General features: G+C 55.1%; 1 protein-coding gene across 1 annotated transcript in view; it reads right to left on the bottom strand.

The window, feature by feature from the left end:
* Nucleotides 1-27,012, bottom strand: part of ARHGAP45 (Rho GTPase activating protein 45) — a 43,208-nt gene extending 16,196 nt beyond the window's left edge. The window contains exons 1-11 of the mRNA XM_065422059.1: nucleotides 26,760-27,012; nucleotides 22,732-23,062; nucleotides 14,023-14,166; nucleotides 7,140-7,224; nucleotides 6,499-6,571; nucleotides 5,723-5,780; nucleotides 4,331-4,468; nucleotides 3,710-3,774; nucleotides 2,830-2,940; nucleotides 1,532-1,612; nucleotides 703-882 (exon numbers count right to left, since the gene is read on the bottom strand). Of these exons, the coding sequence (XP_065278131.1) occupies nucleotides 703-882; nucleotides 1,532-1,612; nucleotides 2,830-2,940; nucleotides 3,710-3,774; nucleotides 4,331-4,468; nucleotides 5,723-5,780; nucleotides 6,499-6,571; nucleotides 7,140-7,224; nucleotides 14,023-14,166; nucleotides 22,732-23,062; nucleotides 26,760-26,894 (1,401 nt within the window). The 5' untranslated portion in view covers nucleotides 26,895-27,012. The remainder of the gene's footprint in view (nucleotides 1-702; nucleotides 883-1,531; nucleotides 1,613-2,829; nucleotides 2,941-3,709; nucleotides 3,775-4,330; nucleotides 4,469-5,722; nucleotides 5,781-6,498; nucleotides 6,572-7,139; nucleotides 7,225-14,022; nucleotides 14,167-22,731; nucleotides 23,063-26,759) is intronic.
* Nucleotides 27,013-27,232: the final 220 nt, after the last annotated feature.

The raw sequence follows: 27,232 nt of genomic DNA, 5'->3' as shown, positions 1-27,232 counted from the left end.
TTATTTGCAGTCTGAATTTGTCAAGCTTCAACTTCCAGCCATTGGATGATGTTATTCCTTTCTCCGCGAGATTGAAGAGCCCCGTACCAAATATTTGTTCCCCATGAAGGTATGTATCGACTGTAACCAAATCACCCCTTAACCTTCTCTTTGTTAAAATAAATAGATTGAGCTCCTGGAGTATGTCACTATAAGGCAGGTTTTCTAATCCTTTAATCAATCTCACAACTCTTCTCTGAACCCTCTCCAATTTATCAACATCCCTCTGGAATTGTGGACACCAGAACTGGATACAGCATCTGTGTCAAGTCCCGGCAAACTCATTTCAGTGGCTGTCAGTGGCAACGCATTCCCAACACAACTGGAGCCAGTGAACTAAAACACCTCGGTACAAAAGGAAGGTGATAGCAGATTGGTTCAGTGGCATGGCTGTTCAGCCTGGTGAGAGACCCAGGTGGCCCTGGGCTGGAGCAGAGGGTTGGGATCTACCACAGGCCCTGGTTAGTGGGTGGTTCAGCATCAGTGCCTCTGGTCAGGTATGGAGCAGCAGCACCGGTAGGCTGGGATGTGCTTCTGGCTGAAAGGATGGTTTGGGGATGTACAGTGTTTGGGACACAAAAGGCTCTGATGGTGTGGGGTGGGCTCCCTGCCCACTCAACATCCCAAACAGTGATGTTCTCCTGGCATCTCCCTGACCCTCACCTTATTCCTGGCCTCCTCCTCCAGCCGCCTCTTCTTGTCCAGGGTCTTGGTGGTGGTGTTGCTGCTGGTGCTCTGCTGTTCCTCTTCAGCCTTCACTGTCATATACTTGGCCTTCTCGTGCTCCTCACAGCGCTGCATGTACATCTGCTTGGCCTTGCGCAGGTTGGTCTCCGCCTCTTGCTGCCAGACAAAAAATTGGGACCTTGATCCAAGGGGACTGGTCTAGGGAAAAGTCTGTCTGTCTGTCCGAGGAGAATGTTATCCTCCCCCTCCCTGGCCCTGGGGTTCTCTCCTCACTGGCCTGAAAGATTCTCCACTGCAGGATTACAGTATGAAGCTGAGTACTAAGCAACTCTGCACATGTATGGCTAGGAATGAGCATGGAGGGGAGGAAACTTAGACTGTAAGCTCTTTGGGGCAGAAGCTGTCTGCTATGCGTATGTACAGCGTCTAGCACGGTAGGGATCAGATCTAGAATTAGGGCCCCATGGCACTCCTGCAGGATAAATAATAAGGAAACAGTTCTGGGCTCTTATAGTGAAACTGACATGGGGGTTGGAAGAGCAAAGCTCCTTTCAAGGGGAGAACTGCTTTCCTGCCCGCGCGGAGCACTGGGATAGTGCACATTTCTCGGGGCATTTCCCGCACTGCTCATCCATCAGGCTCACTGAAGAGGCCATCGTGTGCTTGTTTCTAATGCCGGCACAAAGAGGGGCAAAGAATCTGACCATATGATCGACAAGATGCGTGGGGGGAGGAGGGGGGCTGTCACAGCCAGGATACGATCACGGCACAGCCCCATGGCACGCTGCAGCTCTTCGTTACCTACCAGCTTCCTCTGGGCCCGGTGCCACTGCTCCTTAATCTCCTTCCTCCGCTTTTCATGTTCAAGGCGTCTCATTCCCAGTGGCTGGAATAGGAGGGAGGGGGGGGAACAGAAGGGGGCGGAGTCAGGGGCAGCACAGCTCAGCCTTTATGACCTGTGCTGCTCTCTGTGCCGATGTGCTATGCCCTGCTCGGGTCCTCCAAATGCACCAGATTCCTTTACAGTGGATTGTAGTGCTCATAAACCCAAGGGCTTGCCAGCACCAGACAGAGCCAGCCATAGCACGGGCAGCTCTGCCAGGTGACTTGACTCATTCCTGGCCTGCCCTGCCTACCCACTGTTCCTGTTCTGGGCTTCTAGGAAGCAGAATCTGCAGTGTGGTGCAAAGGCTAAGTCACTGGGCTAGGGCATCAAGAGATGTGGGTTTTATTCCTGGCTCAGCCCCTAGCTTGCTGTGTGGTATTAAGGAGTCATGTGCCTCAGTTTCCCCCATCTGTAAAGTGGGGATGCCGATACATACTTTCCTTTGTTAGGGACTTTGCAATCTACAAATGAGAAGTACTATTTAAGAGTTGTTATCACTGATCAGGCTGAACTAAAGGCAGTTCTGTGTTGTGGACAAACACCTAGAAATTAGGTGGATGCTGTCACATTCACTTTCATTTTCGGCTGACATAAGCAAACCGAGTTCTCTGGCAGTGAAAGGATCATGCGTTACCCTACTGTCCTGGGCACGCAGACCGGACCTAGCAGCTTTCTGCTAGTGACCAGCACGTGTAACTTTGTCCATGCCGGGAAAAATACACAGACTCTGAGAGGCCTAAGCTGAGCTGGAGAATGGCAAAAATGAATGGTTTGGTTTTGCTGAACGTAGGGATGGTTGTGAGACCCTTTATCCAAACACCCCAAAGCCCAGGAGTTTGGATACATGATTCTGATTCTGGCACATCTCCAGTTTGGAGCAGTAACAGGGGGGACGCCGGTAAATATCAAACCCAACCCCTGCCTTAGTTGAGTGAAAGGGAACTCTGAAGATCTGTGCCTGAAAGAGAAACCCTATGGTATAAAGACAGTGACAGCACAGCACTTCTACCGCTGCAAAGTCTCTAGTGGGAAGGGGTTATTCTCAGGTGCCATTTCCGGTAGGAGAGGGCACTTCCTGTTTCAAAGCCGGGAACTCAGGGGCACCAGGTGTTCGCTGCAGATCAAACAGCAAACGGGAAAGCAGATGCAGGGGATCTCTCCAGCCATTTGCACCAAGGCATCCCGTGCAGCTGTGTGGGTGTGGGCATCTCTCCTACCTGCAGGAAGGTATGGTTCTGCAAGGTGGCAGCGGTTTGCAGGACTGCAGCGCCGTACTCCATATCTTGCTCCAGAGCCAGCGAGTAGATCGACAGGAACGGCATGTGCGGCTGGAAAATTACAACATCCCCCAGAGCGTCACTGCCACAGCAAGAAACCAGGCTGAGCACGTGACAGAAAAATGGTCATAGCCGTGGGGCAGGGGGGGCAGGAGGGTGAGAGGCCCAGACTGCCTGTGTGTTGCCGGCAAAGGCCCATAGCTAGCTTTTACATATTGATGCATCATGTACTGTTAGCAAAGGGGAAGAAGGGGAAATGTCAGAGGTTCTGTTGAGCTTGAAGTGCGTAACCTCATCCCCAGCAGCTCTCAAACCAGAGTGCCTGTAAAACTCTGCGATATGACTTTATACCATAACCGCTTCCTCCTGGGATTCCTTCTAGCCTGGCTGGTGGATAGCTCACTCTCACCCAAACAGGTCGTATTGTCATGCGACTCAGAGCCTGGGTTCAAGTTGAAGTGATGGTCATTACTTGGACCTGGGGTGGGGGAATCGGGCCCCTGGATTTTACACGAGGGAGCAGGGAGTCTCAAAAATGAAGCGTCCCACCTAGAAGTTTAGGCGTGAGATTTTCAGAAGTGCTTACTGGCCTTTGAATTCAGTTCTCCACTGACTGCCGTCGGATCCGCATTAGGCAGTGCAGCTTGCTTCTGAAAAATGACACCCTAGAATTGCATAGCTAAACCTTTGAGGCTATGGAACTGCAGTGTTTCTCTCATGAGGAGGGAGGTTTCCAGTGCTTGCTTCTGGTGTAAGTAAGGCCCAGACATATGCCGGAACCAGACACAAGGGGTGTGCTTACATAGGAGCTCTGACCTACCTCCTGAGTGATCGTTTGCTTGCAGCTGTTCACCATCTTCTGCAGCCCTTTGGCAAATTCCATCTCTGCAAGGGAAAGGAAGGAAGTGAAGATGGACTTAGAAGGCCTTGCCCTGCTGATTTTGTGTTTCATTTGGGGGGTATCAGTCATTTCAGCACTGAATATAAATTAAAGAATGCCAGTGCTGCAGATAGTGTAGGTCCTATACAAACACACACACTCACACCCATCCCTTCGCCTTTTTCTATCAAGGTAGTAATTCTTCAAATGCACATAGATTTACTTCATCCATAGATCTGAAAGTGCTTTACATAGGAAGGCAGGTAACATTTTATAGCGAGCCCAACTGAGGCAAAGAGACTTGCCCATTCAGAATCAGTGGCAAAGTCTGGAATGGAATTCAAGTCCCGACTCCCAGGCCCGTGCTCGGTCCATTCGGCCGTAAATGACTCTCTCGCTCCCCAACCCATTTCTGGGTCAAGGGGTCCCTTCAACCTCCAGCCCATAATAAATACTACGAGAATGTGAGCTGGGAATGGCACTGTGGCCCATTACGATGCCGCCTTCAGGAATTCAGCATCTCGGGAAGCAGACCCTGCCCTCCGTCCTCTCGCCACTCACCCAGAGTGGTCCTCTTCTCCAGGTAGTAGAAAAGGTCCTTCATGTATTTGGAGATGTTTTTGGCATACTGGAGGGCAGCTTCCACTCCGCCCTCACACCGCTGGAGCATGATGTCCACCTCTTCTGCAGACGGACGGACTGTGACAGGGGGACACGGAGAAAGATGGGAGAGGAGGAGATACAGAATGAGCCAGGCACTTAAACTACTGCCAAGCACTCTCATCCACTGACTTACACACCCAAATTGTCTTGGGGTTTCCAGGAGTCGTGCAGGGATCAAAGAAGCAGAGCTCCACCATGGACTGGAACCAAGGAGCAGAACTGACCTGAGCTGCTGCAGGCTTCCCCCACGTCACCCTCCCCCACGGCAGCAGACACAGACTTCTTGAGCTTTCATTTAAAGCCCTTCATGACCCTGCCCCACCCTACTAATCCGCTCTCGTGTCTCATGGTGCCTGTTGCCTGCCAACGATGCCGGCTTCCGTTGCTTGTTTGTCTGCTTCTTCCACTTGCCAAAGCCGTCCCATGAAGTGCTCTCCCCAAACGAGCCTGTCAAGCCATTACCTGGCTCTCCGAACCCCTTTCCAAAGCCCACTTGTGCTGCCATGCCGGGATTGAACTTCCAGCTGATCATGGCTAGGCAGCGGGCGCAGTAAGGGTTACCGATATGTTTCTAGCATTCATAAGCAAGTTGGCGTGATCTCTGCAAATTGCACACGTAGTCAGCCGATGGAAAGGTGGGTTCTTGGTACTTCTGCTCTTTTCGGCCCCGCTCCACTCCCTCGGTCACACCAGCTTGTGTTGTCTGGTCTGGTCTGTAAGCTCTTCGGGGCAGGGAACCTGTTCATGCAGGGCCTCACGGAACGGCTGGGGCCATTGGGTGTATTGCAGCAGTAGTGAAAACGAGGAGGACCCCTCGTCTCTCGTCTCGGAGGAGACGGTGGCTGGATGGACATTGCATCCACTGGACGGTTTGCAGGAACTCTGCCTGCCTGAACTTGCCCACCACCTGCTGGCTCCGAGACTCAGCTGCACATTTCATGGCAGTGTTTGTTACCAGCCCCTTTGTGCCCTCGGCTGTCCGGTGGGCATGGAGAATGCAGATTTAACTGCTTTGGTGCTGCCTAAGGTGCCGGGTTCAGGGGGCAAGAATACACCTGCAGTGAAGCCTTGTGTCCTTGTCACTTGCGCCCCGCGATCCTGTGGAACGCTGGCATTCAGCACCACTGCAAGCCAGGGAGTGGCACTTGCACATTTCTCCCTGAACCTCAGTAATGGAGAGGGAACGCCATGTCCTCTGAGCCACCCTGCCCGTCCTGCTGCCCAGACTTCCCTGCCCGCAGCAGGATTTATTCTGCACCCAGCCATTGGAGATGATGAAACATCACTCACCTGAATCAAAGCTTTCCATGCCGGTTGGCATGCCGTCTCCGTAGAGGTTCTCCATAGACTGTTCGGGTGGGGAGGCAAAAGAACTCGTTAGAGAGTGAGAAGTAGGTGCAACGGGTGAAGACGGGAGCAGGCTGCCAGGGTTTTTTTTCAGAAGCCAGGAGATGGATAGAGAAACCTGGGGCTGCTGGCCGTTCTCTATGTTCACTGAGGCCCAGAATAAGGAGCAAACTCTTTTGATCTGCCAAGTGCAGCCTTGGGGTCCTACCTGAAGGCCCTCTGGGGACACGGGAGTATCTGTGGTTAAGTGACCTGCTCAAGGTCACACAGCAAATCAGCAGCAGAGCCAAGAATAGACACCAAGAGCCCTGATTCTCAGTCTTCCACTCTTTGGTCTACAAGATCCTCCTGTGACCTAGCTGAGGTCCTTCTCAGGGGCCTGTCACCTCTCTAGCTAAGCACCATGTGCTCTTTTGATCTCTCCTTGTCCGCGTGAATAGCAGTAGATACAGGACTAAGCAGACAAGGCCTGTGCGATGTTCCCCACACAGCTCTGTCAGTGCCTTCTAGGCTAAGCTGGGACAGATGGCTTAGTTGCCTCTACTTGTTCTTGAGCAGAGACTATGTGTAGCTGCTTCTCTTGGCGCTGAGCAGGGCCTGTTCAGGGCTTCTGAATGGCGGTGTACCAGAAGTAAAAGCAAACCCCAGCAATATCCCCCCTCGGTCCACTTAGGAGCAGGCTGACCCAGATCTGCATGAACGAAGCTGGTGTCACTCACCTGATTCTGGTCACTAGGAGGTATCGAGAGGAGGGTGCTGCTGTCCACCTCTCCCATGAGGAATTCAGACACGCTGGAAGAAGGGGCAGGAGGACATGGCTGGTCAGCACGGTTAGAGTTATTAACTGGAGAGCAGCACATAGGACCTTCCACACCACTTCAGAGTGCAGGTCCCTGGAGTCTGCCAGGGGCCAGGCCCCAGGGCCTGATCCAGCTCAGTGGGAGTCTTCCTATTGGCGTCAGTGGGGATTGGATCAGCCCCCAAATGATTTAGCCCCAACAGTTTAGATGAAGGTGAAGCGATGTCAGGAGGAGACTGGGGGATCTTAATATCCCTGCCCCAGTGGTTGTCTGAACCAGACCTCCTGGGGTCAATAACAACGTGGGTGTAACTGATGTAAGTGAGAGAAGGAACAGACCAGGACATCCAGCCAGGGGCCACCCAGGAACTTGTGACGCCGCAGGGAGCGGGGGATGGGTTGCACACCCAAAACTTGGTCTTTCACCATTGCCGGCAGAAAGCTGCCCCTTGGCAAGGTGTGAGTGTGCAAAGTGACAGGGCGGGGCAGCGTGTTGGGGACAGTCGAGGTGGCAGGGGAGGGGCAAGTCCTCCAGACCGCCGCTGGCTGCGGTTCGCTTACGTGCTACTGAAGGAGACTGCGATGGTCTCCAGCGCCTTCTCGAACTCCCGCTTGTCCGTCTCATTGTTGGACTCGTAGTGGAAACCTGGAAATGAAAGAGAAGCAAAAGCCCTTTTGTGACTGACACCCACTTGCCAGTGGTGGTCCCAGACCTGCTCCGACATAGGGAGAGAGGGGTGAGCCTTGCAGCCCATCCACGAAGTCTCTGCTCTCAGGCTAAGCTGCCCCTCTTAGACAGTTCTCATGTACCTCTTCCCTTGGTGCGTCTACACTGCAAAAAAACCTCGCAGCAGCAAGTCTCCGAACCCAGTTCAGTGGACTCAGGTTCCTGTTATGGGGCTAAAAATACCAGTGTAGACATCCCCACTCGGGCTGAGACCCTTCCCCCCCTCTAGGTTTCAGAGCCCAGGCAGAAGCCCAAGCAGGAATGTCTACACTGCTATCTTTGGCCCCACAGCACACGTCCCGTGAGCCCGAGACAGTTGACCCGGGCTATGTGACTGGGTGCTGCAGGTTTGTTTGCAGTGTAGACGTACCCTAGGTGCCACCGACAAAACAGTCTTGGATCGATGAACCCAGCTTCTCTATGCTAATTGCCACAGTACGTTTCTAAGGCACTAGCAGGGCAGCTTTTGAAACAGACCTAGAGACCCTGGGGGCAGAGCCCTGCAATACATATAATCATATTTGTTAGAGGTGGAAAAGGCCTGCCTAGGTTTCATCTGGTCCAGCACCCTGGAGAGGGTTAGCTCTGGATTGTTCCCATGGAATATTCCCCAGGGCTTTGTCCAGTCCAGTTTTACATTTCCCCAGTAATGGGGCTTTTACCACTTCCCTTGGGAGGTTGTTCCCTGTTCAGCATTAGCAAAAGTTTCCTCCTACTTGGTCTGTATTTCCCCTAAGGACAATTGCATATCATCACTCCCAGGGCCGGCTCCAGGCACCAGGCAACCAAGCTGGTGCTTGGGGCGGCACCTGGAGGGGGGCGGCGCGGCGCTCGGGCCGCCGGGGAGAGCGGGGCCACAGCCGGGATCGCCGCCCTCCCCCCGGCGCTCTGGCCGCCCTCCCGCGGCTGCCGGGGCTCGCCGCCCTGCGCTCTGGCCGCCGGGGGGAGAGCCGAGCCCCAGCCGGGGCTCGCCGCCCTGTCCCCGGCGCTCTGGCCGCGGGGGGGGGGGGGGGGGGAGCCGAGCCCCCGCCGGGGCTCGACGCCCTCCCCCCCCCGGCGCCCTGCCCCCGGCCGCCGGGGGGAGAGCGGAGCCCCCGCCGGGGCTCGCCGCCCTCCTCCCAGGGCTCCGGCCGTCCTCCCCTCCGGCGCCCTCCCCCCGGCCGCCGGGGGGAGAGCCGAGCCCCCGCCGGGGCTCGCCGCCCTGCCCCCGCCGGCGCTCTGGCCGCCGGGGGGAGAGCTGAGCCCCCACCGGGGCTCGCCGCCCTGCCCCCGGCGCTCTGGCCGCCGGGGGGGAGCCGAGCCCCCGCCGGGGCTCGCTGCCCTCCTCCCAGGGCTCACCCCCCGTGCCCTGCCCCCTGCCCCCGGGGGGAGAGCGGAGGCCCCGCCGGGGCTCGCCGCCCCCCCGGGCTCCGCCCCCCCCGCGGGGGGGGGGGGGGCGGCCGGAGGCTTTTTTGCCTGGGGCGGCAAAAAAGCCAGAGCCGGCCCTGATCACTCCCAGCTACCCCCAGGCCGCCATAAGAGATCAGATGAATCTGTGTTACTGCTGTGCATTTCCTGCCCTCCGGCTTCAGAGCCTTCTGCTTTGAGATGGAAAAGGCTGATCAAAGAACCCCTCTAATCCCAGACTGAGAGAGAGCAGCTGCAGAGCTCCCATGTGGAGGGGTCACCCCGGCAGAGTGAGCCGTCACCCCAAGCTCTGAATCCTCCAGATCCCAAAGAAAAGAAGAATTTTATTCCCATCTAGTTCAAGTCCAGGGATTCTGAATAGGTCAGATGCAGAATCATTCTGGGTCTGCTCCTGCATGAATCTAGTGTAGAATCGCTAGAGGTTTTAGCATGAAATGGTAAAAAGAGAATGGGCCCAATTCTGTATTCCCTGCACCCTGGGCTCGGTTCTCCATTGCCCTACCCCGGTGCAGTCATTTTCACCAGTGCAAAGTAGGTGTGAAATGTTCATTCTGATTAGGTTGCATATGACACCCACGTGCCACTTGTGCAAATGCCGGCACAAGGTGCTGGGCCATGCAAAATTAAAGCCTCTCCCAGAGTAAAAGACCAGAATCTGGCTCACAACCTCGTCGCTCATCAAAGTCAACTCGCTGCATGGCTCAGAGGAACCCCCCATTTTTAAACATGCCTCACATCAGCGCTTGCCACAACTGCTGTGCCACACAGCCCGGCCCATGCCGAGGCCCTGACAGGCGATCACTGAGCAAGCCGATCAGCAGATCTTGTTCCACCCTGCTATGGAGGAACTTCCTGTCCCTTGTGGTTACCGTTTGGTGTCCAGGAAATGAGGGCTGTGACGCAAAATGTTGTGCTCTGTGTGCGGTTAAGCCCGCCGTCCCTTCCCCCACCGCTGTTGTAACACTGCGCTCTCGGAAGGCTTTGCACTGGCATGCTTGGCAGAATCACGTCTCAGAAATATGCGGTGCTGCCAGGGACTAGGGAGATAGTGGCCGATGATGATTAGGGTTTAAGATTTTTATTGCAGTAACGCCTAACGGCCCACTCACGAATCTGAGCTCCATTGTGCTAGGCACACCACGCCTTGTAATTAACAGACTGCCCCTGCCTCAAAGTCCTAGCAATCTAGGCCAGGGGCGGGCAAACTTTTTGGCCCGAGGGCCACATCGGGGTTCCAAAACTGTATGGAGGGCCGGGTAGGGAAGGCTGTGCCTCCCCAAACAGCCTGGCCCCCGCCCCCTATCCACCCCCTGACTGCCCCCCTCAGAACCCCCAACCCATCCAACCCCCCCTGCTCCTTGTCCCCTAACTTCCCCCCCCCCCCGGAACCCCCTGCCCCTAACCGCCCGCCGGGACCCCACCCCCTATCCAACCCCCCCTGCTCCCTGTCCCCTGACTGTCCCGACCCCTATCCACACCCCTGCCCCCTGACAGGCCCCCCGGGACTCCCACGCCTATCCAAACCCCCTGTTCCCCGTCCCCTGACCACCACCCCCCAGAACCTCCGCCCCATCCGCCCCCTTACCATGCTGCTCAGAGCAGCATGTCTGGCAGCCGCGCCGCCCGGCCGGAGCCAGCCCCACCGCCGCGCTGCCCATCAGAAGCTCGCAGCCCCGCCGCCCAGAAAGCTGGCAGCATGGCGAGCTGAGGCTGCAGGGGAGGGGCCGGGGGCTAGCCTCCCCAGCCGGGAGCTCAAGGGCCGGGCAGGATGGTCCCGCAGGCTGGATGTGGCCCATGGGCCATAGTTTGCCCACCTCTAAAGATCTAAGGCCTGGATCCAAAGACTCTCACTGACCTCTGTGGGCTTTGGATCAGCCCTAAGAACCCCTCATGTCAGCTGAACAGACATTTTCTCTCCTACTTGCTGGAAAATAGGCCAGCTTGTGCATATGTTTTTCAGCCTGCAGCCCCCGTTTTGCAGACACAAGTTTGCATCATCAGTGACAAGCGAGTACTGATGTTCGGTATTTAGAAATCTTCCTGGATCACCGCCACAGTTGTCTAGAGACGCCCCCAAATACCAGCCCTTTGCACCAGCAATTAGCAGAGGGGGCACAGTAGTGCCCACGAATCTGCGGGCCATTTTTTGAAAATCAGGCCCATCAAACAACATTGACAAGAATAACAGCACAGCTGGGAACTGCTTTCTCGGGGTCCCACTCCTCGGAATCCCAGGCGTGCATTTCCACCCTTGTCAATTGCACGTTTTTCTAAATGCCTCTGAAGAAGGAATTGGCTGTTTTCCTATCACTTGGGCTCAGATCAACATGCAAGATCAGTTTAAGAGCCGATTCATTCATTGCCTTAGCTGCGTGAACAGTACATGTCAGCTTTGGAAAGGCACAAGCGGGAACTAGGCCCCAAACCCCCAGCGACGTTCCAGGGGGCTTCAAAATAATAATAAAAAATAGGGGCTGGGCCCCAGGCTGCAATCTGTGCCTTGGCTCATCTCTTTGAATAGGCAGGGGGCCTGATTCTGATCTCACTTCTTATTATGTCCATTGCTGTAGCAGCTTGGAGCCCGAGTGACGGCCCAGGACCCAATTGTGCTGGGCGCTGTACAAGTGCAGAACAAAGAACTGGCCCCACTGGCTTTACGTGAGGAACGTCATTCAGTTCAACAGCGCGGCTCTCGATCCACACCAAGGTAAGCGAGAGGACAATCAGGCCTCTGCAGGGCTCTATGAGTGCCCCGTGCTTAGTATTGATTGGGGCGGGGTCTGTACGAACCCCCTGGATCCAAACATCCCCAGGCTCTGGGAAAGTTGATACGCAGAGCCCAGCGTTGTACCATGGGTTCATTGTGGGGGTCTGACTCTCCACTGCCTGGGGATGCTGTTTACATGGGCGTGAGGTCAGAGGCCAGGAGGCGAGAGTGGAGAATTCTGACCTGGTGGTGTTTCACACCCGCTTCGCCTAGGTGTACATGACGACACAAGGCGCAGGGCAGTGGAGAATCGGGTCCTATGGCTGACGCCCTCTTTTAGGCCTCGCCGGTGTAAATCAGGAGTGAGCGCATAAGAACGGCCATACTCAGGGCTGGTGCTACCCTTTAGGCAAACTAGGCGGTTGCCTAGGGTGCCAAGATTTGGGGGCGCCAAAAAGCGGTGCCCCCAATTTTTTTTTACATCGTTCCTACGCCGGTCGCCGCTCCACTTCTCCCGCCTCCCAGGCTTGCAGCGCCAATCAGCTGTTTGGCGCCGCAAGCCTGGGAGGGGAGGAGAATTAGAGCGGGGGCGGCGTGCTTGGGGAGGAGGCGGAGCAGAGGTGAGCTGGGGTGGGGAGCTGCCGCATGGCTCCCCGGGGGGGGGGAGCTGCTGCGGGGGGGGGGGGCGCTTCAGGGCGGGGGGGGCGGGGAGCTGCCGCAGGGCTGGGGGGGGGCGCAAGGTGGAAGTTTCGCCTAGGGCGCGAAACTTCCTTGCACCGGCCCTGGCCATACTGGATCAGACCAAAGGTCCATCTAGCCCAGTATCCTGTCTACCGACAGTGGCCAATGCCGGGTGCCCCAGAGGGAATGAACAGGGAATCATCAAGTGATCCATCCCCTGTCGCTCTTTAATCAATGGGATTACACCAATGTGAAAGTGGTGGAAGGGAGAGGAGAATCAGAGCCCGTCTCCTGCCTTTGCAGGAGGATAGACTTGGTGACCTAGTAGGTCTTGTCCATCTTCAACTACTGTGGTTCTCCTGCACCAGCCTCGAGGACGTCCCCCCTGACACACACAAAGCTTTCATGGCCAACCAGCAGCGATTTTGTCCCGGTGGAAGAGAGCTGGCAGCCCAGACGCCTATATCAGTCAAGGCAGGGGAGCCTGGGGTGGCTTTCCGACAGACAAGGACTCACCCCAAATATCGCACCCCTGTCCCAGCCCTGAAGTGGAACTGAGAGATCCAGAAAACACATCACGGTCTGACTCTTGAGCACTGCTTGCCATGTGGTGTCCAAGGGGAAAATATGAGTGAAAGGGCCAAACCTCCCATTGGAGTCAAGGTCCAAGTTCCCACTGATTTCAGCGGGGCCTGGGTTTGGCCCTAGGTCCCTGTCACCCCCAGTGATGAATGTTACAAGACTCTCCACCCAAGTCAGTTTCTTAGAGCGATGTGGTCATGGCAGGGTGAGGTCGAGGGTGTTAGCAGGGCCGGGGCTGGTTTTACAGCTCAGAAAGCAGCCCTCCCTCTCCCATGCCCTGGTTTGTTTGTTGGAAGGTTTCCCACTGGCATCATTCACTTGGGCTCGTCTGACGCCCCGTCTAGAGAAAGGGCAGTTCCTTTGTAAAAGCTTCGGTATGAATGGGCTCCCCCAGCACCCTCAGGCCGGGCTCTCTCTAATCCCAGGAAATTAAATGCTCAATCTTGGCTAATCCACGCTGCACCTCCTGGGGATCTGAGACAGCTGGCTCCTTCTTGGTGCAGGCGCGACGTGTCAGACGAAGGGCCAGACTTGTCTCTGGGGTAATTCCACTGACTTCACTGGGGCCACATGCTGAATTTGGCCCAGTGAACGCGTCACACTAGTGACCCACAGAGGCTTTTGTGTCGGTTCATGAAGGTTTGTGCCAGCGGGCATGAAGAGAATTAGGGCGTGAGCAAGCGAGGGGATCGTGGGCTGAATATCACAGCAATGTTCCCGGGGGAGCGGGGAGGGGAGGACAACCAGACTGCGGGATCCTCTCCCCTGTGGGAGTTTGATCACTGGAGTCATTTTAAAGTGGACTGGCCCGAGCCCTGGAGAACAGACTGTAGGGAACAAGCCTCGTCTGGCAGAAATACCCTCGTGCCAGGGGCTGGTGACTGAAGAACTGTCTCCACCCCCCTGGGCAGCAGCCACATCAGCTTCCTGGATGCTGTTCCCTACCAGTGGGCCTGACCCCCCCCAGCATCCCCCCGGATGCGGAAGGGAGTTCAGCCCTTGGCCGCTGTCTGCCGCATGTGCGAGCAAGGGGTAGGCTAGCACTGGTTGTGATTGTGGTTTGGATGCAAAGAATGTCTGCAAACCAAGGACTGAGACTCTGATTCCATGCAGCCCCGACCCCAACCCCAAAGAGCCTTTCCTTAGGGTCAGCTTCCATTTGCCTCCAGCCCAGGCTGGATCTGAACAGGGTCAACGCCCGTGAGTCCATACCAAGTGCTGGGCGTGGCTGGGGACAAGTGGGGAGGGAGGCAGCGAAGGGTGAGCAGAATTGCTGAGCCTTTGAGGTGGCCGCTGCTCTGTGCTCATGACCCAGCAGGAGACAGGTGCTGTGGACTGACCTTTGACCCTGGATATTAGGGTTCCTGCAGCTGTCAAGGTCTCCAAGGTGTTGAGCAGTGGGTACTTGTAGATGACCTGCCGGAGGATGCGCAGGGCTTCCCCCAGGCACTCGTGGGCTAGCGGCCGTTGAGACTCCAAGGGATCTGCAACAGAGAGGGGTCAAAGCGGTCGTTACAGCCCTGATTCTGTAAAGTCAACGTTGTGCTAGCGACGGGCGCTCTGTAGGACAGGAGCACCGGGGTAATAGCAAGGCGAGCTCCCACACACAGACCATTCCCCTGGGCCTCAGCCTCACCTGCAGCATCCTCTGCTCTTCCAGTCCTGCTCCCCCACCTGTACTAACACCCCAGAACCCCGACCGGCAGCCCCTGCACCCATTGTCGCAGTGCGGAGTTCCTTCTGAGCAGACATTTCCAGTTGTGCAATGGTTTTATGGGACCGAGAGAGGCTGAAGCCTACCGAACCCATGTCACTGATGAGCCGCCCCATCTGAACTGAAGTCTAACACAGTCCACCCAGCTCATCTTGATCAGTCTGCTCAGGGTGGTGGGAGGGCAGGGGGAACGCCCCCTTTCCTGGCTGATTAATCCCGTGGGAGCTTTGGAAGGAGCCAGATTTACTCTGTGCTCGGGACTCTGGAGTGCTCTGTGTCACATCACTGCCTCCAATCTCTCTACTGGTGGCTTCCCCACCAGTGTCTCCAGCCTGCCCAGCGTATCCCCGCCCAGGAAGATCCCTGCTGGTGCCTCTGGCCTGCCCGTACCTTCTCCCAGCCTCCTCCCTCTCTTGGACTGCTCAGCACCTGTCAGTCACCCCAAGACAGGCATCAGCGCAGGCTCCTGTTCCATGAGTGGGTTCCGCTGTGCTGATGGGATGGTACCAATATCCCCCCACCCCTTAGGGAAGGCTGCCTAGACTGTCCCGGCCAACGCATCTCACTCCCTGTTGGAACGGGCACATTCATGCTCAACTAGGGTGACCATATATCCCAAAGGCTGGGGCTGGCGTCGCTGCTCACCCGAGCCCTGCAGCATCGCTGCTCACCGGAGCCCTGCCTCCCCCCGCCCCGCGCGTGGGGCTGGCATCACCGCTCACTCCCCCCCCCCGCGCGTGGGGCTGGCATCACCGCTCACCCCCCCCCCCGCACGTACCTTTGCACCCCACATTTTTGACAAAAGTGGGCATTTGTCCCGTTTGCTTTTGCCAAATGCCCACTGTTGCCCAAAAGGTCAGGATGGCCAGGACAGGGCTAAAAAAAGGGACTGTCCCGGCCAAAACAGGACATAAGATCCCTATGCTCAACAGACGAATGGCGCTTCCAGATGGCATCCTTCTCTAGCGGCCAGCAGCAACTAACATGGGTGCGTGGGATTCTGAGTCTCCCTCATTACATACTAACACATTATTGCCTCCCTAGGCAATTTATTCTGGTGGTTAAGCACTGGAATAAATTGCCCAGGGAGGTTGTGGAATCTCCGTCATTGGGGATTTTTAAGAGCAGGTTGGACAAACACCTGTCAGGGATGGTCTAGATCATGGATCGGCAACCTCTGGTAAGCACCCTGGCAGGCCAGGCTGGTTTGTTTACCTGCCGTGTCTGCAGGTTCGGGCGATCACTGCTCCCACTGTCCGCGGTTCGCCGCTCCAGGCCAATGGGGTCAGCGGGAAGCAGCGGCCAGCACATCCCTCGTCCAGCGCCGCTTCCCGCCACTCCCATTGGCCTGGAGCGGCGAACCGCGGCCAGTGGGAGCCACGATTGGCTGAACCTGCGGACGCAGAAGGTAAACAAACCGGCCCGGCCTGCCAGGGTCCTTACCCTGGCGAGCCGCGTGCCAAAGGTTGCCGATTCCTGGTGCAGATAATACTTAGGCCTGCCATGAGTGCAGGGGACTGGACTAGATGACCTCTCGAGGTCCCTTCCAGTTCTATGACTCTGTGATTCTATACAAAGCCCCCGTCCCCGCCAAGCCCAAGCCCATTAAAACCCACCCCTTCAGCTTCCTGTTTCTGCCTCGGTTTGATCACCCATCTTCCCTCCTCCCTGAGAACTGCCCTTCCCAAGGCAGACCCTCCGCATTCCAGCCCTGGCTGGGTTTAAAGGCCTGAGGCCAGAGCAGCATCCTAAGGAAGAGGAAAGACAATAAGGCAGGATCAAGGAGATTTCAGGGAGTGCCCTGCTTGTTAAATGAGTCTTGTCTGTCTGGTAACGCTCAGCGGCTGGCTGGCTTGGGGGGGAATGTGTGTGTCGGGAGTGAATTTTAGTTGGGGTGCTGGGATGAGATGAATAAAGAGCCTTCGGAATAGCACTGGGAATTCCATGAGAGACGAACCCTCTAGCTTCTCGAACCTGTGGATGAGTGGTTGGTGCCTGAGAATCAGGCAGGGCTCAGCTATTAGGGTGATGGGGGGCATATAAGAAATCAGCATAGCCTTGCTGACTTCAATGAAGCTGCACCGATTTGCACCAGCTGAGGATCTGGCCCCTGAATTCCGGCACTGACTCTCTGAGTAACCTTGAGCAAGTCACTTAACTGCTCCGTGCCTCAGGTTTCCCCATCGGGAAAAATGGGAACAATACTTACTTTTGGCCAATGCTGTAAGACCTCTGGATGGAAAGCATGAGAGGAGCATAAAGCATTGTTCTTCGGACTGACTGCTGGGGCTTAGAACACACTGCACTAGAGCTAAATGCCTGGTAGCAGCATTGTGGCCTAGTGGATAGACCACTGGACTGGGGCACAGGAGACCTGGGTTCTAGTCCCAGCTCTACCACTGACTGACTGGGGGCAGGTCACAGCCTCTCCCTCTGCCTCAGTTTCAAATAGATTCAAGATACTGACTTGCTTTGGGACCTATAGATGAAAAGTGCTATAGAGGAGCATATATGGACTCACTGCATTGCTAGCTAGTAGCAGCCTCTCTACATGTTCCCAGCCCCACAGGGGAAAGGAAAGGCAGAGTGATGAGAAGAAATTGACCCAAGGGAAAGTTTAGGTGAGTGTCACAAAAATAGACTCCAAACAGGTGGATCTGCCCCCACAGGGAAGTGTTGGGAACCCTTCATTGCTTGGGGTGCTCTGAACCAGCTCAGCCCAGGAGAATGGACCAGAGGGAACAACACTGCAGTAGTAGGTGGAGATGGAGAATGTCTTGGCTGTCTCCATCAGTGGTTCGCTGTATCCCAAGGCACAGATCCCCACCAAGAGGGAGGGTCTGGCTGACCCTACACAGGCATTTAGACCTGTGCAAAGCGGACGTTAAATGCTCCCGGTCTGGCATTGAAAGCATTGGCCACCCACTTTGCCATGAGGTTTTTACACCCCAGGTGCAGGACAACGGAGAATCAGGCCCTGGGAGTTTATTTCTGGCTGTGGTGTGACTGTGGTGTGACTGGGACAGCAGGAGGGAGATGGGAGGCATTTGACCCCAGTGATTTTTCCTCGGTGGCGGTTTCCCTTGAAAGCAGTTTGAGAATTTCCTCCTCATTTCCTTTCCTTTCATTCCCTGCCCGGATGTGAACTCCCTGCCACGCAGCCCGGAGGGACCAGTGGCTTCTTGTTGCCTCCTCCCTGCTCAGCCAAATTTCCATTATTGCCGTCATTTAGGATGATTGCTGGGTGGATTTTCTCAGCCACCCATCGGAGATGCAGCAAATAAGCGGGCTGCTCTCCCTACGCACACCCCAGCTCACTCTTTGAGTGAGCACGGGAACTGGCTCCAGGGTCCTTGGGAAGTTTGTTTACTGGCAGGAAAGGAAGTTGGATATTGGGAGCTTCCCCAGGAAACCAGCCCCTTCTGCGACTCTCCAGATAAAGCTGCCCACCAGCATCCCTTGTTTCTGCCCCATCAGCCCTGTGTGTGATCACAGACTGAGAACGTGCAGTAGAATTCTGCCCCTGGGGCTCCAGAAGCTACCAGCATGTCCAGGGGAAAACATACATTGCTTTTCCTTCAGATGCCAAGCACAGAGGTGTAGAGCGAGTGACAGGCTCTCTTCCCAGCTCTGACAGGGGAATGTGAGCTGATCTAGTGGTTAGAGCAGTGGACCCGGACTCAGAAATCCTGGGTTCCATTCACTGCTGTGGAATGGAGTTTGATTGATTAGAGCAGCGGGGACTGGGAGTCAGGATTCCTGGGTTCCTTCCCCAGTTCTGCAACTGCAAGACCTTGAGCAAGTCATTGTCCCTTCTCTGTGCCTCAGTTTCCCCATATGTAACACGGGATTATTCATGCTTTTCTACCTTACATGGGTGCTGGGAGTATTCATTAATGTTCATAAAGTGCTCTAAGATCCCTGGACGAAAGGTGATACGTGAGCAGTATTGTTCCTGTTATCAGTCTGCTCACTGCACTGAGATTTTGCTCTGCTACATCAGTGTAAATCCAAAGGAACTCCACTGACCTCACTCTGGTTTCTACAGGTGCAACTGAGAGCAGAATTTGTCCCTGGTGAGAACATGGGCCTATGCGGGGCACTCTAAGCTGCATTGCCATGGGCGTGGGACGGCTGCATTGCCCCAGAGTGAGCGGCACTGCTAGGAGGTAGGGAAGCAGGCCACATATAAGGGAGGAAAGGAAGGGGTGTGAGGTCTAGACTGGCTGATCCCTTTAATCCAATCCTGGATGCTAGGAGATGGGGTGACCTCAGCACTGACAAGCCCAGGGACTAAGCCCAGCGTCGGTGACTCTGGGACTGGAGGGTGCAGCCTTCTTTGGAGAGAAATCCGGGAGAGAGGGAGCCTGGTAGAAAAGTGACTGCTATGACTGGGCAAACCCTCCATCCCAGGCCCCTATCTCAGTGTCAGGGGGGAAGGGATTTCCCATGCATTCTCTGTCTCCTCTTACGTTTCCAGGCTATATCCGGAATGGAAGGCAGAGAGGCCGGGTGGGGCTGGGGGCAGGGACAGAACTGGGATCTGTGTCACAGCTGAGCAGGGATGGACAAAGAGATGTCATGGGAGAGTTGGACCCACCAAAATGGTGCGATCCCCTACAACCATTGCTGCATCCCTTCATGCACACACAGTTCCTGCCTCAACATCTTCAGTCTTCCTCCAGAACCCACACGGCGTCCCCCTGAGCCCGGTCTCTCTCCCTTCCTTCACCCTTTTACATGGCTTTAGGAGCTGGTTGAAAATCTCCCCACAGAATATGTTCCCGCTTTGTTGAAATCAAACTTTTCGGGGGGAACGCGTCAATTTTGACTCAATTTCATTGCCCGGGGTGGGGGAATCAAAACGAAGCGTTTTGACATTTTCATTTTGAAACGGTTTTTCATCGAGTTTATTTTAGATGATTAAAAAAAATTAGAAGTCAAAATCCAGCCAAAACAGCTTGATTGACCCAAAACAATGGGGGGGGGGGTTGCCGGAAATTTTGAAATGCCATCCTGTTTCAGAACAATTTCCCCTCCCCCCAAATGTTGGCATTTCTTGCAGAATGGAAATCCCGGTTTTTGACTAACTCTGCAAAAGCTACTTAACCTTCGCCTTCCATCCCCTCTCCTCCAGACCAACAGCCTAACAGGTCAGATCCACAGCCGGTATAAACAGGTGCAGCTCCATGGAGTTTGGCCCGTGGATTTTTTTCTCCCACTGACCCAATACAGAACCAGGCTCCCACTCCAACCACCGTGCCAGGGTCCAAGTGCCCTAAGCAACCGTATTCAGTTGCGACCAGGACCACGCAGGGCTGGCCGAGCAGGGGATGCAAGGTGAGCCACACTTCAAGGTGGACTTTCATCTGGATACGGGGTCCAAAATCAAACCTTGGTGCGAGAGACCTGGGCCCAAGGTTCCTCCCCACCCCTTTCAGAATTGAATCATGGGTCACTGCGCCTCCCTCCCTGTGGATACTCCCGCCCCATGTTACACACTGGGGCCTCGGGCTGGTGTTTTTCACTGGAACAGGGACCGCAGTCAACATGTTTGCATGGCTGGCAGTGAAAAAACAAGTCATCATGTGACCCCCCAGCTGGGCCCCACCCGAGCCAGGGGTGCGGGAAATATACAGTTTCCTTTGTCTCCTACAGAGAGAGAAGCCTCTTAAAGGGACAGGGCAGAGACTGCAGGGCCACTTCCCGCCCCAGCCTGGCCTCCTGGTAAAGAAGAGAGTGGCCTTTGGGAACCCAGGTTCGTTCCCGGGGCGAATGGGGCTCGGGGAGAGGCGAGGAATGTGCACAATGCCACTCCAAGGGCTTTATCTGGGTGCCACCAGCCATCGCTGGCGCTGCAGTAAACAGGAAAGGCAGGCAGATGAAAATAGCTTGCAGGCAGGAAGTCATGTTATCCTGTCCCAGATCCCCCTCCCCTGCTCAGCCTCTTACCCCTCTTCCTCGCCTCGCGTGGCAGCTGCCACTGCTCAGCTCCAGGGCCAAGAGGAAAGGCTGGAGCAAAGCAGTTGCATGGCCACCGTGGGGAGGTCGGGCCCGGTTCCTGAGCAAAGCCCCCCCAGGATGCTGCAGGCACAGGCTTTCTGCTCTCCCACTCTGGGTGACTCCACCACCTCCCAGCTGTCCGATCCATATGGGACCCCTTCCTCTCTGGAATCACCCCCATGCACGGCCCTTTTCTCCTGTGAAGCCACCCCGCTCTCTCCCCTATAGCCGTGCATCTTTGGACGCAGGCGTCCAATCAGTGCCACGGAGTGGCCAGTGGGGGAGAGCACTCTCACCGCCCTTCCTTTGCCCATTACCACTCTCAGCTGCAGGTGCTGCCTGACCCTGCCTGCTGCTTTTCTAGCCTGTGCCTGTGCCTTCTCCTCTTCACAGCTGCCCCAGTCACTGCTCTGCCTCCCCCACTCTGTTGGGGCCAGCCTGCATGTGTCCCTTCCACCCCAGAGGTGGCTGCATTCCACTGAGAAGTGACACGGTCTCTGGAGATCAGATGAGCAATTAGAAATTTTGGCTCACACTCGCTGGGGGGCTAGATTATGCCCCCCCAATCTATCAAGGCAAAATGACCGTAACATATTACAGCACAATTGTTAGCAGAACCAGTGCAGCTGGTTAGGGAGAGCAGCTGAGGGGCATTCCCAGGATATTAAAAATCACACATCCTGTGGCCCCTGGCAGTGCTCCACTGCTGGGGCCCAGTTCCTCCAGCCCAATCCCCCCCCCCCCCCCCCGCGAAGCTTGGATCACATGACACGCCTGAGCACAGGTAGGGATGAGACTCCATTGATTTCAGTGGGGCTGGGCTCATTGACATCAGCTGAGAAGCTGGGAGTTCTCTGTGGGGGATGAGTCCAGGATACCTTCCTAATTAGCACTATGGAGTTGGGGTTCATTGAGCCAAACATGAGCCCCAGGAGGTGGATCAGAGTCACCCCCATTTTGCTGCAAGTGCTTCTGAGTCTCCTCGGCCCAGCTTTCTGGCCGGATCGTTCCACTCAGTTCAGTGGAATTGCTCCTGGTTTACGATGATGTCTGTGAGAGGGGAATCAGGCTCGGGTGGGGTTGTTTCATGTTCCCACCTGCATGAGGGAGCAGAGAATTCTGCTCTGGGAACAAATTAGGGCCCCTTTGCACAGGGCTACATGATGACACGAGGTGCAGCGGAGATCAGAAAAGAGCTAGAAATCAGAATCCATTTCCAAAGTCTCTTACGGTCGTTAATCCTCACAACACGCATGGGAAGTAGGTAAGTGACTAATATTACTGAGGAAACTGAGGCCCAGAGCAGGAGAATGGCGTGTTCAGGGGCTCAGTGTCAGAGCCAGGATTAGAATGCCAGAGCTCCTGCGTCCCACTGGCATGCCTGCGTGGGACTGCCCAGGTTCGAGGGGGAGAGGAAGTATTGGCAGGCAGGCTGCCTGGCACCAAGATCTCGTCGGGATTATTTCTTTGATGTTATCCCCTGTGAGCTCAGGGGCTCACAGAGGGTTTGATGCCCATGCCCTGCAAACAGCCTGTCTTCTCCCACCCTGCAGAATCATCTTCCTCAATCCCCAGCACTCAGGAGGGTGAATCGAGCTCAAGCATCTGGGAGGGGGGGTCGGGCATTTCCAGCACGTCAGCCACAGGCAGCCGTGACCCATGTGGGTGATTCATAGCTGTGTGACTGGCGCAGGGAGCAGCAGAGCACAAGACCAGTGCTGACGTCGGATCCAGGAGGCCAGAGCATGGCATGGATCAGCCCCGATGCATGCACCAGGCCACCAAACCCATGGGCCTGTTTCTATGGGGTGGGTAAGTGCCGGCTGCAGGGGTCTTGTTGCCAAAGGCAAATCAGCCAGTGTCCCCTCTGCCAGCCCCCCGTGCAAACAGGGCGAGGCCCTGATTTTCAAAGCCTTCTCTGATTTTGAGGGGTACATTCTCAGTCCTGGGCCTTATTGTCCGAGGGGCTTAGCACCAATTGAGGTCACTGGGTGCTGCCAGTGCCCAACACCTCTGGGAAATCTGTCCCAGGGTGGCTCAAATCAAGCATCCCAAAATGGGAGCACCCAGAAATCAGAGGCCGTGGCTGAAAATCCGAGGCTCCAGGTTATTTCTCTGCCTTAGTCTGCCTTCTGCTGGCCTGCCTGCAGCAGGGGGCATTGCAGGACACAAGGGTCCCTTTCAGAGCCAGGGAGCTCCCCAGGGCCTTCCGTTCTATCCCACCTGCCCCTGCCCCATTCTTTACCAGACACGATGGAAACCCCTGTTCAGGCCTTTACGTTCCGCAAGTCCCTATGGGAGCAGGAGGGCCCAGGTGGTCGTGAGCACTTACCGTCTCTGAGGACCACGTCTCTCAGCTTCTCCAAACCCTCGGCAAACCGGGCCACGTCAGCCAGGAGCTGCGAGATGTCCTCCACATCGATGAAAGTCCCCTCCCCGCTCTCGATGGGGCTGTAAGCAGCAGGGGTCTTCTGTCCCTTGGCGATGCCCCGTGTGCCCGCAGGGGACAGAGGGAAGCCAGCAGCGCTGGCGTGCCGGCTCAGGCTGGTGGGGCGCTTGAGTGTGCCCACTGTGCTGGGGCTACTGCTGAGCTTGGCGCTGGACATGGACAGGTCCACCAGGCTGGAATTCGGCGCTTCCAGGCCGTCCTTCCGTGGCAGCTCCTGATGGGACAAGAACATGAGTGAGGGTGTAACGGGCCAGAAGGAAGGGGCTTCCAACCCTCCCAGAGCCAGTGGGGAGGAACCAGTCCCACCGGCCTTACCAAGGCCGTCCTCACACTTATGAACCGTCATCTTAATTAGGGGAGGCAGTGCAGGGGTGAGAGCAGGGGAGAGGGAGCCAGGACTTTTGGGTTCTAGCTGCAACTCTAGAAGAGGAGTGGGGTCTAGTGGGTAAAGCCAGGGTGAGGGCTGGGCGACAGGACTCCTGGGTTCTATCCCTAGTCCTGAGATTGGACTATGGGTAGTTGTTACAGAAGGACACTGGGAGTCAGGACCGCCTAGCTCTGCCGCTGACTTTCTTTGTGACCTTGAGCAAGTCACTTAATCTCTCTGTGCCTCAGTTTCTTCATTTAGGAACCTTTTACAAGGAGGCTATGAGATTTAATGAGTTAATGGGCCCGATTCTGATTCCAGCAACCCTGGTGTAACTCCTGCACTGAAACCTGAGGGGTTACTCTGCATTTTCACCCGGGGAAATGAGATCACGGTCTTATCATCAATTAAGGTGGCTACAGAGTTTGCATTTCATAACAAGAAGAGGTTTAAGGAATTGAAGGAACATTTCCTCCAGCAATTGAGGGACAATCTCCGAAGATGAAGACAGTGACCCAGCTGGGGAGAGGAAAATGACTGAATTGCGAATAAAAGTTGGCGGGTTTAAATGATTCACCTCTCAGAGCTATAAGAGTTGCATTCTTTGCCCTGTGTGTGGAACTCCCGCTGACATCAGTAAGAATTCAGGTCAACAGTGGGGGTAGACCCCCCGTGAACCACAAAAGGACTGAACAAAGATGAATTATGATTTCGATACAACAAAATGATTGCAGAAGTCTTGGAACAAGACCGTCTTGATCCCACTAGCACTAATACAAGTCTACTCAGACTTCAGGAGCCAAATCAGGGATCAACGTTACCCGAAAGAGCCACAGGAGTGTGAATTCAATGTTTCATTGTCTATAGTGCTATTCCTATATCTATTATTCTCACAGCAAATCCGTTAACTTAATTGGTTAATACCAGCGTAAAAGCATCCTGATCGGTTAATAACTTAGATTGGTTAATAATTAAATCTCGCTGCGTTTTAATATCACTTGCTGCACAGAGCTGCAGGAGACCCGCTAAAGAGTCACTTGCAGCTCACAAGCCATACTCTGAGTATCACTGGCTTAACAAGTTGTGAAAGCTGTGCTGTTCCTGATCCAGCCCGCCCGGCAGGAGGCGCTGTAGGAAGCGTTGTAGAAACACGGGCTATAATTTAGCTCGCGATCTGTCCCAGCATCTCCCTTCTGGAGGTGCTGCCCAGACTGGGATGAGGTTCCAAAGCGTTCTAGATTTATAGAGTGCCACTAGGCCAGACCCTGAGGTACTGATCCACTTGCGTCCTTCATCCATTGCTCTGTACCACACAGCGACAGCCAGGCACAGAGCTTTATAACCTCAGTCCCTGCACCACTGGAAACACCCACAGGAGCTCAAGAAGCAAAGTCCCGCAGGGGTGAAAATATGATGTGGCCTTAACAGTCTCAGTTGCCTAAGACCTTCCCCCCAGGCTTTCAACACGTAAACAGCCCTTGATGTTGGACCTTTCACAAGCATCAGTCATCAACTCAGAAACCACAGACTGTTCTCTCTGATCACTATGAGCTGGTTTCTTCCATGTCCCTGCTGGCTGCCTGGCTTATATCAGTTACTGGTGATCTCTCCTCCACTGTCTCTTTTGGTGTCTCTCTCTGCACCGTGGCCCCTTTTGCCATGTGGAATTACAGTGTTAACTGCCCTATGCCACGTTATATTGGGTTGTCCTCTACCGGGTAGATTGACAATAGGTCATTGTATGTCACACAAGGTTCCATTGGACGCCCAGTGCCAACGTCAACTTAGAGCAGGTTATTCTGTTCATGGATTTGGAGAACTTTCCTGTGCCTTGGCTTTGAGTCTGGCCTAGGATCCAGAGCATGTGACACTGTATCGTAATCATGCACAAATGCCGTTAAAGGGTATGGCTGGTGCAAACTGACCAAAGCCAGGAGATCATGGAGAAGCCGAGAGTTCAGACTATGTTCTCCAAACACCCGGGCACAGCTGGGGGTGCAAGAGGACAGACATTGCCTCCAGGCTAGGGTGTCCCCCTTAGGTGATGTGCCGTGATCTCACACTGGGATGAAGACACCATGCTGGGATGTAACGCGACGTGACATTGTCGTGACAGTGTCACCCCACAATGGTTCAACAGCCGGAGCCCCACTGGAGCTTTTCCATTCCCAATTCAAAGAAGATTTGTTGGCTTCCTGCGGGGGATTTCAGGTCAAATTCAGGATGACTCAGGCCTGTTGTGTGTAGCTGCTGAAGGAAGAGCTTGTGATGGCCCAGGGACAACTTTGAGTTCTTCCCATGCAGTCCCATTGACTTCCAGGGAGTCCAGTACATGTAAATAACAGCAGAATTTGGCTTGATACGTTTCCCTTACGTCTTTTATCGGGCATTTCCTATTCTACAGGTTTTGCATGTGAAATGCCCTGTCAGCGTATCTGTACTGGGAAGACACCTGGTCTTTCAAAGCCAGTGACAGGAGAAGGCTGGAATAAACATAGAAGTCATAGGAGGGCATTCCCGTGGACTGGAGACCCATGAGCCACTCCGTGCCAACCATGTCTGGTTTGTGGGTAGAGTTGCATCAGAAACCATGGCTGATAACAGAAACAGTTTCAATTACAGAAAGGAAAGGACCAGCCAGCCTAGCTGACGATGCCTTCTCTCTGGCCAAAGGCGCATTATTTAGCACAACACAAAAGGAAAGCAGGAGTTACCTAGGAGAGCCCATGAAACCACTGTCTGATCAAGGACTTTCTAGAGCTACCCATAAGGAACTGCATGGCTCAGGGACTTGGTGGCGTCTTCCACCTCTAAGCCAGTGATTCAGATCCACGCTGCTTTCAGTAGTTCCTATCAGACGGCTGTTCGGCAGCCTGTGCGTGAAATGAGTCTGGTGGGTCTCAGCCCAGTTCTCAGCAAGCGTGACAAAACCCACCCCAGCTGGCGGCGACTGGGCCTCGTGGTGGCAGCGTCAGCTGCGAGCCCAGGAACTGGATGAGCGTGAGGGCTGCCCTCTCCTCTCCCCTAGAGATGGTCCCTCCAGGGCAGGGCTGTGAGGAAGCTTCTACTGCCTTTGCTCCGGCTGCTCGGAGGATAAATAGGGCCCTTCGCTCTCAAACCTGGCACCGGCCTTCGCACGAGGCTCAATTAGAGACAAAAAATGATAAATGAACCCCCAGGAGGCTGGTGGTGACTGTGAGTTCCAAGATCCCAGAAGGATAAACAGGCAAACTGAGCCGAGAGGAATCTTCAGCCCCCCGCGAACCCCTAGCCAGGAGTGAGACGTGATTACACCATTGCAGCCCCCTCTGACGTTACCAGCTATTGGCTCCGTGGACCCTGAACTCTGTTGCTTTGGCAATTGCAGGGTGGTATGTTCCCTGTCTGGTGGCAGCTTTATTATGCCACACAGACTTGGCTAGGAGGCTGGAGGGGTTCTAGTTGAAATCATGGGGCTGGATTCTCTCTCTTTCTCTGTTGCCCCCTGGGTGGAGTTGCATGGACAGAAGCAGAAGGCAGAATTTGAGCTTGGGTTCCCACCTACCTTCAGCCACACCTTTGGTCTGTAGGAGAAGGAGTCCAGGGCATGCTCACGTGAGCCGTGTTTCTTCGCCATTCTCCTGAGCCCTACAGAGTACGGGCTGTAGCTGCTCTTCCCAGCTGTGCGTTTGCTCAGCATCCTCTGATCTTACACACAAGGGGCCTACGGGCTGGACCCATCCACAAACCCCCAAGAACTGGCCCGGAAAGAAGGATGGGGAAGGAGGAGCAAACACAGCCACTGCCCTTTAAGAAGCTGCTGGATGGTTTTCGACGGCTTTGGGACCCACCCCATTCCTTCTTCAGAGAATCTATATTTTAAATTGAGTCTGTTTCTAAGGAGGGGCTGAGGTGGGTCAGGGTGTGTGTCTCAACCACAGCTGTTTCCAAAGCAGCAGGAAGATGAAGCTGGGAGCTTCCCTTTTTGCCTGCTTTAAAAAACATCCACACACTCCTGTCCGTCCTCCCTTTGCTCCC

The sequence above is a fragment of the Emys orbicularis genome, chromosome 24, assembly GCF_028017835.1.
Source record: "Emys orbicularis isolate rEmyOrb1 chromosome 24, rEmyOrb1.hap1, whole genome shotgun sequence".
In the NCBI taxonomy this organism is placed as follows: domain Eukaryota; kingdom Metazoa; phylum Chordata; order Testudines; family Emydidae; genus Emys; species Emys orbicularis.
The sequence above is the reverse complement of the archived record's forward strand: the minus strand, read 5'-3'. Positions and strand labels throughout refer to the sequence as shown.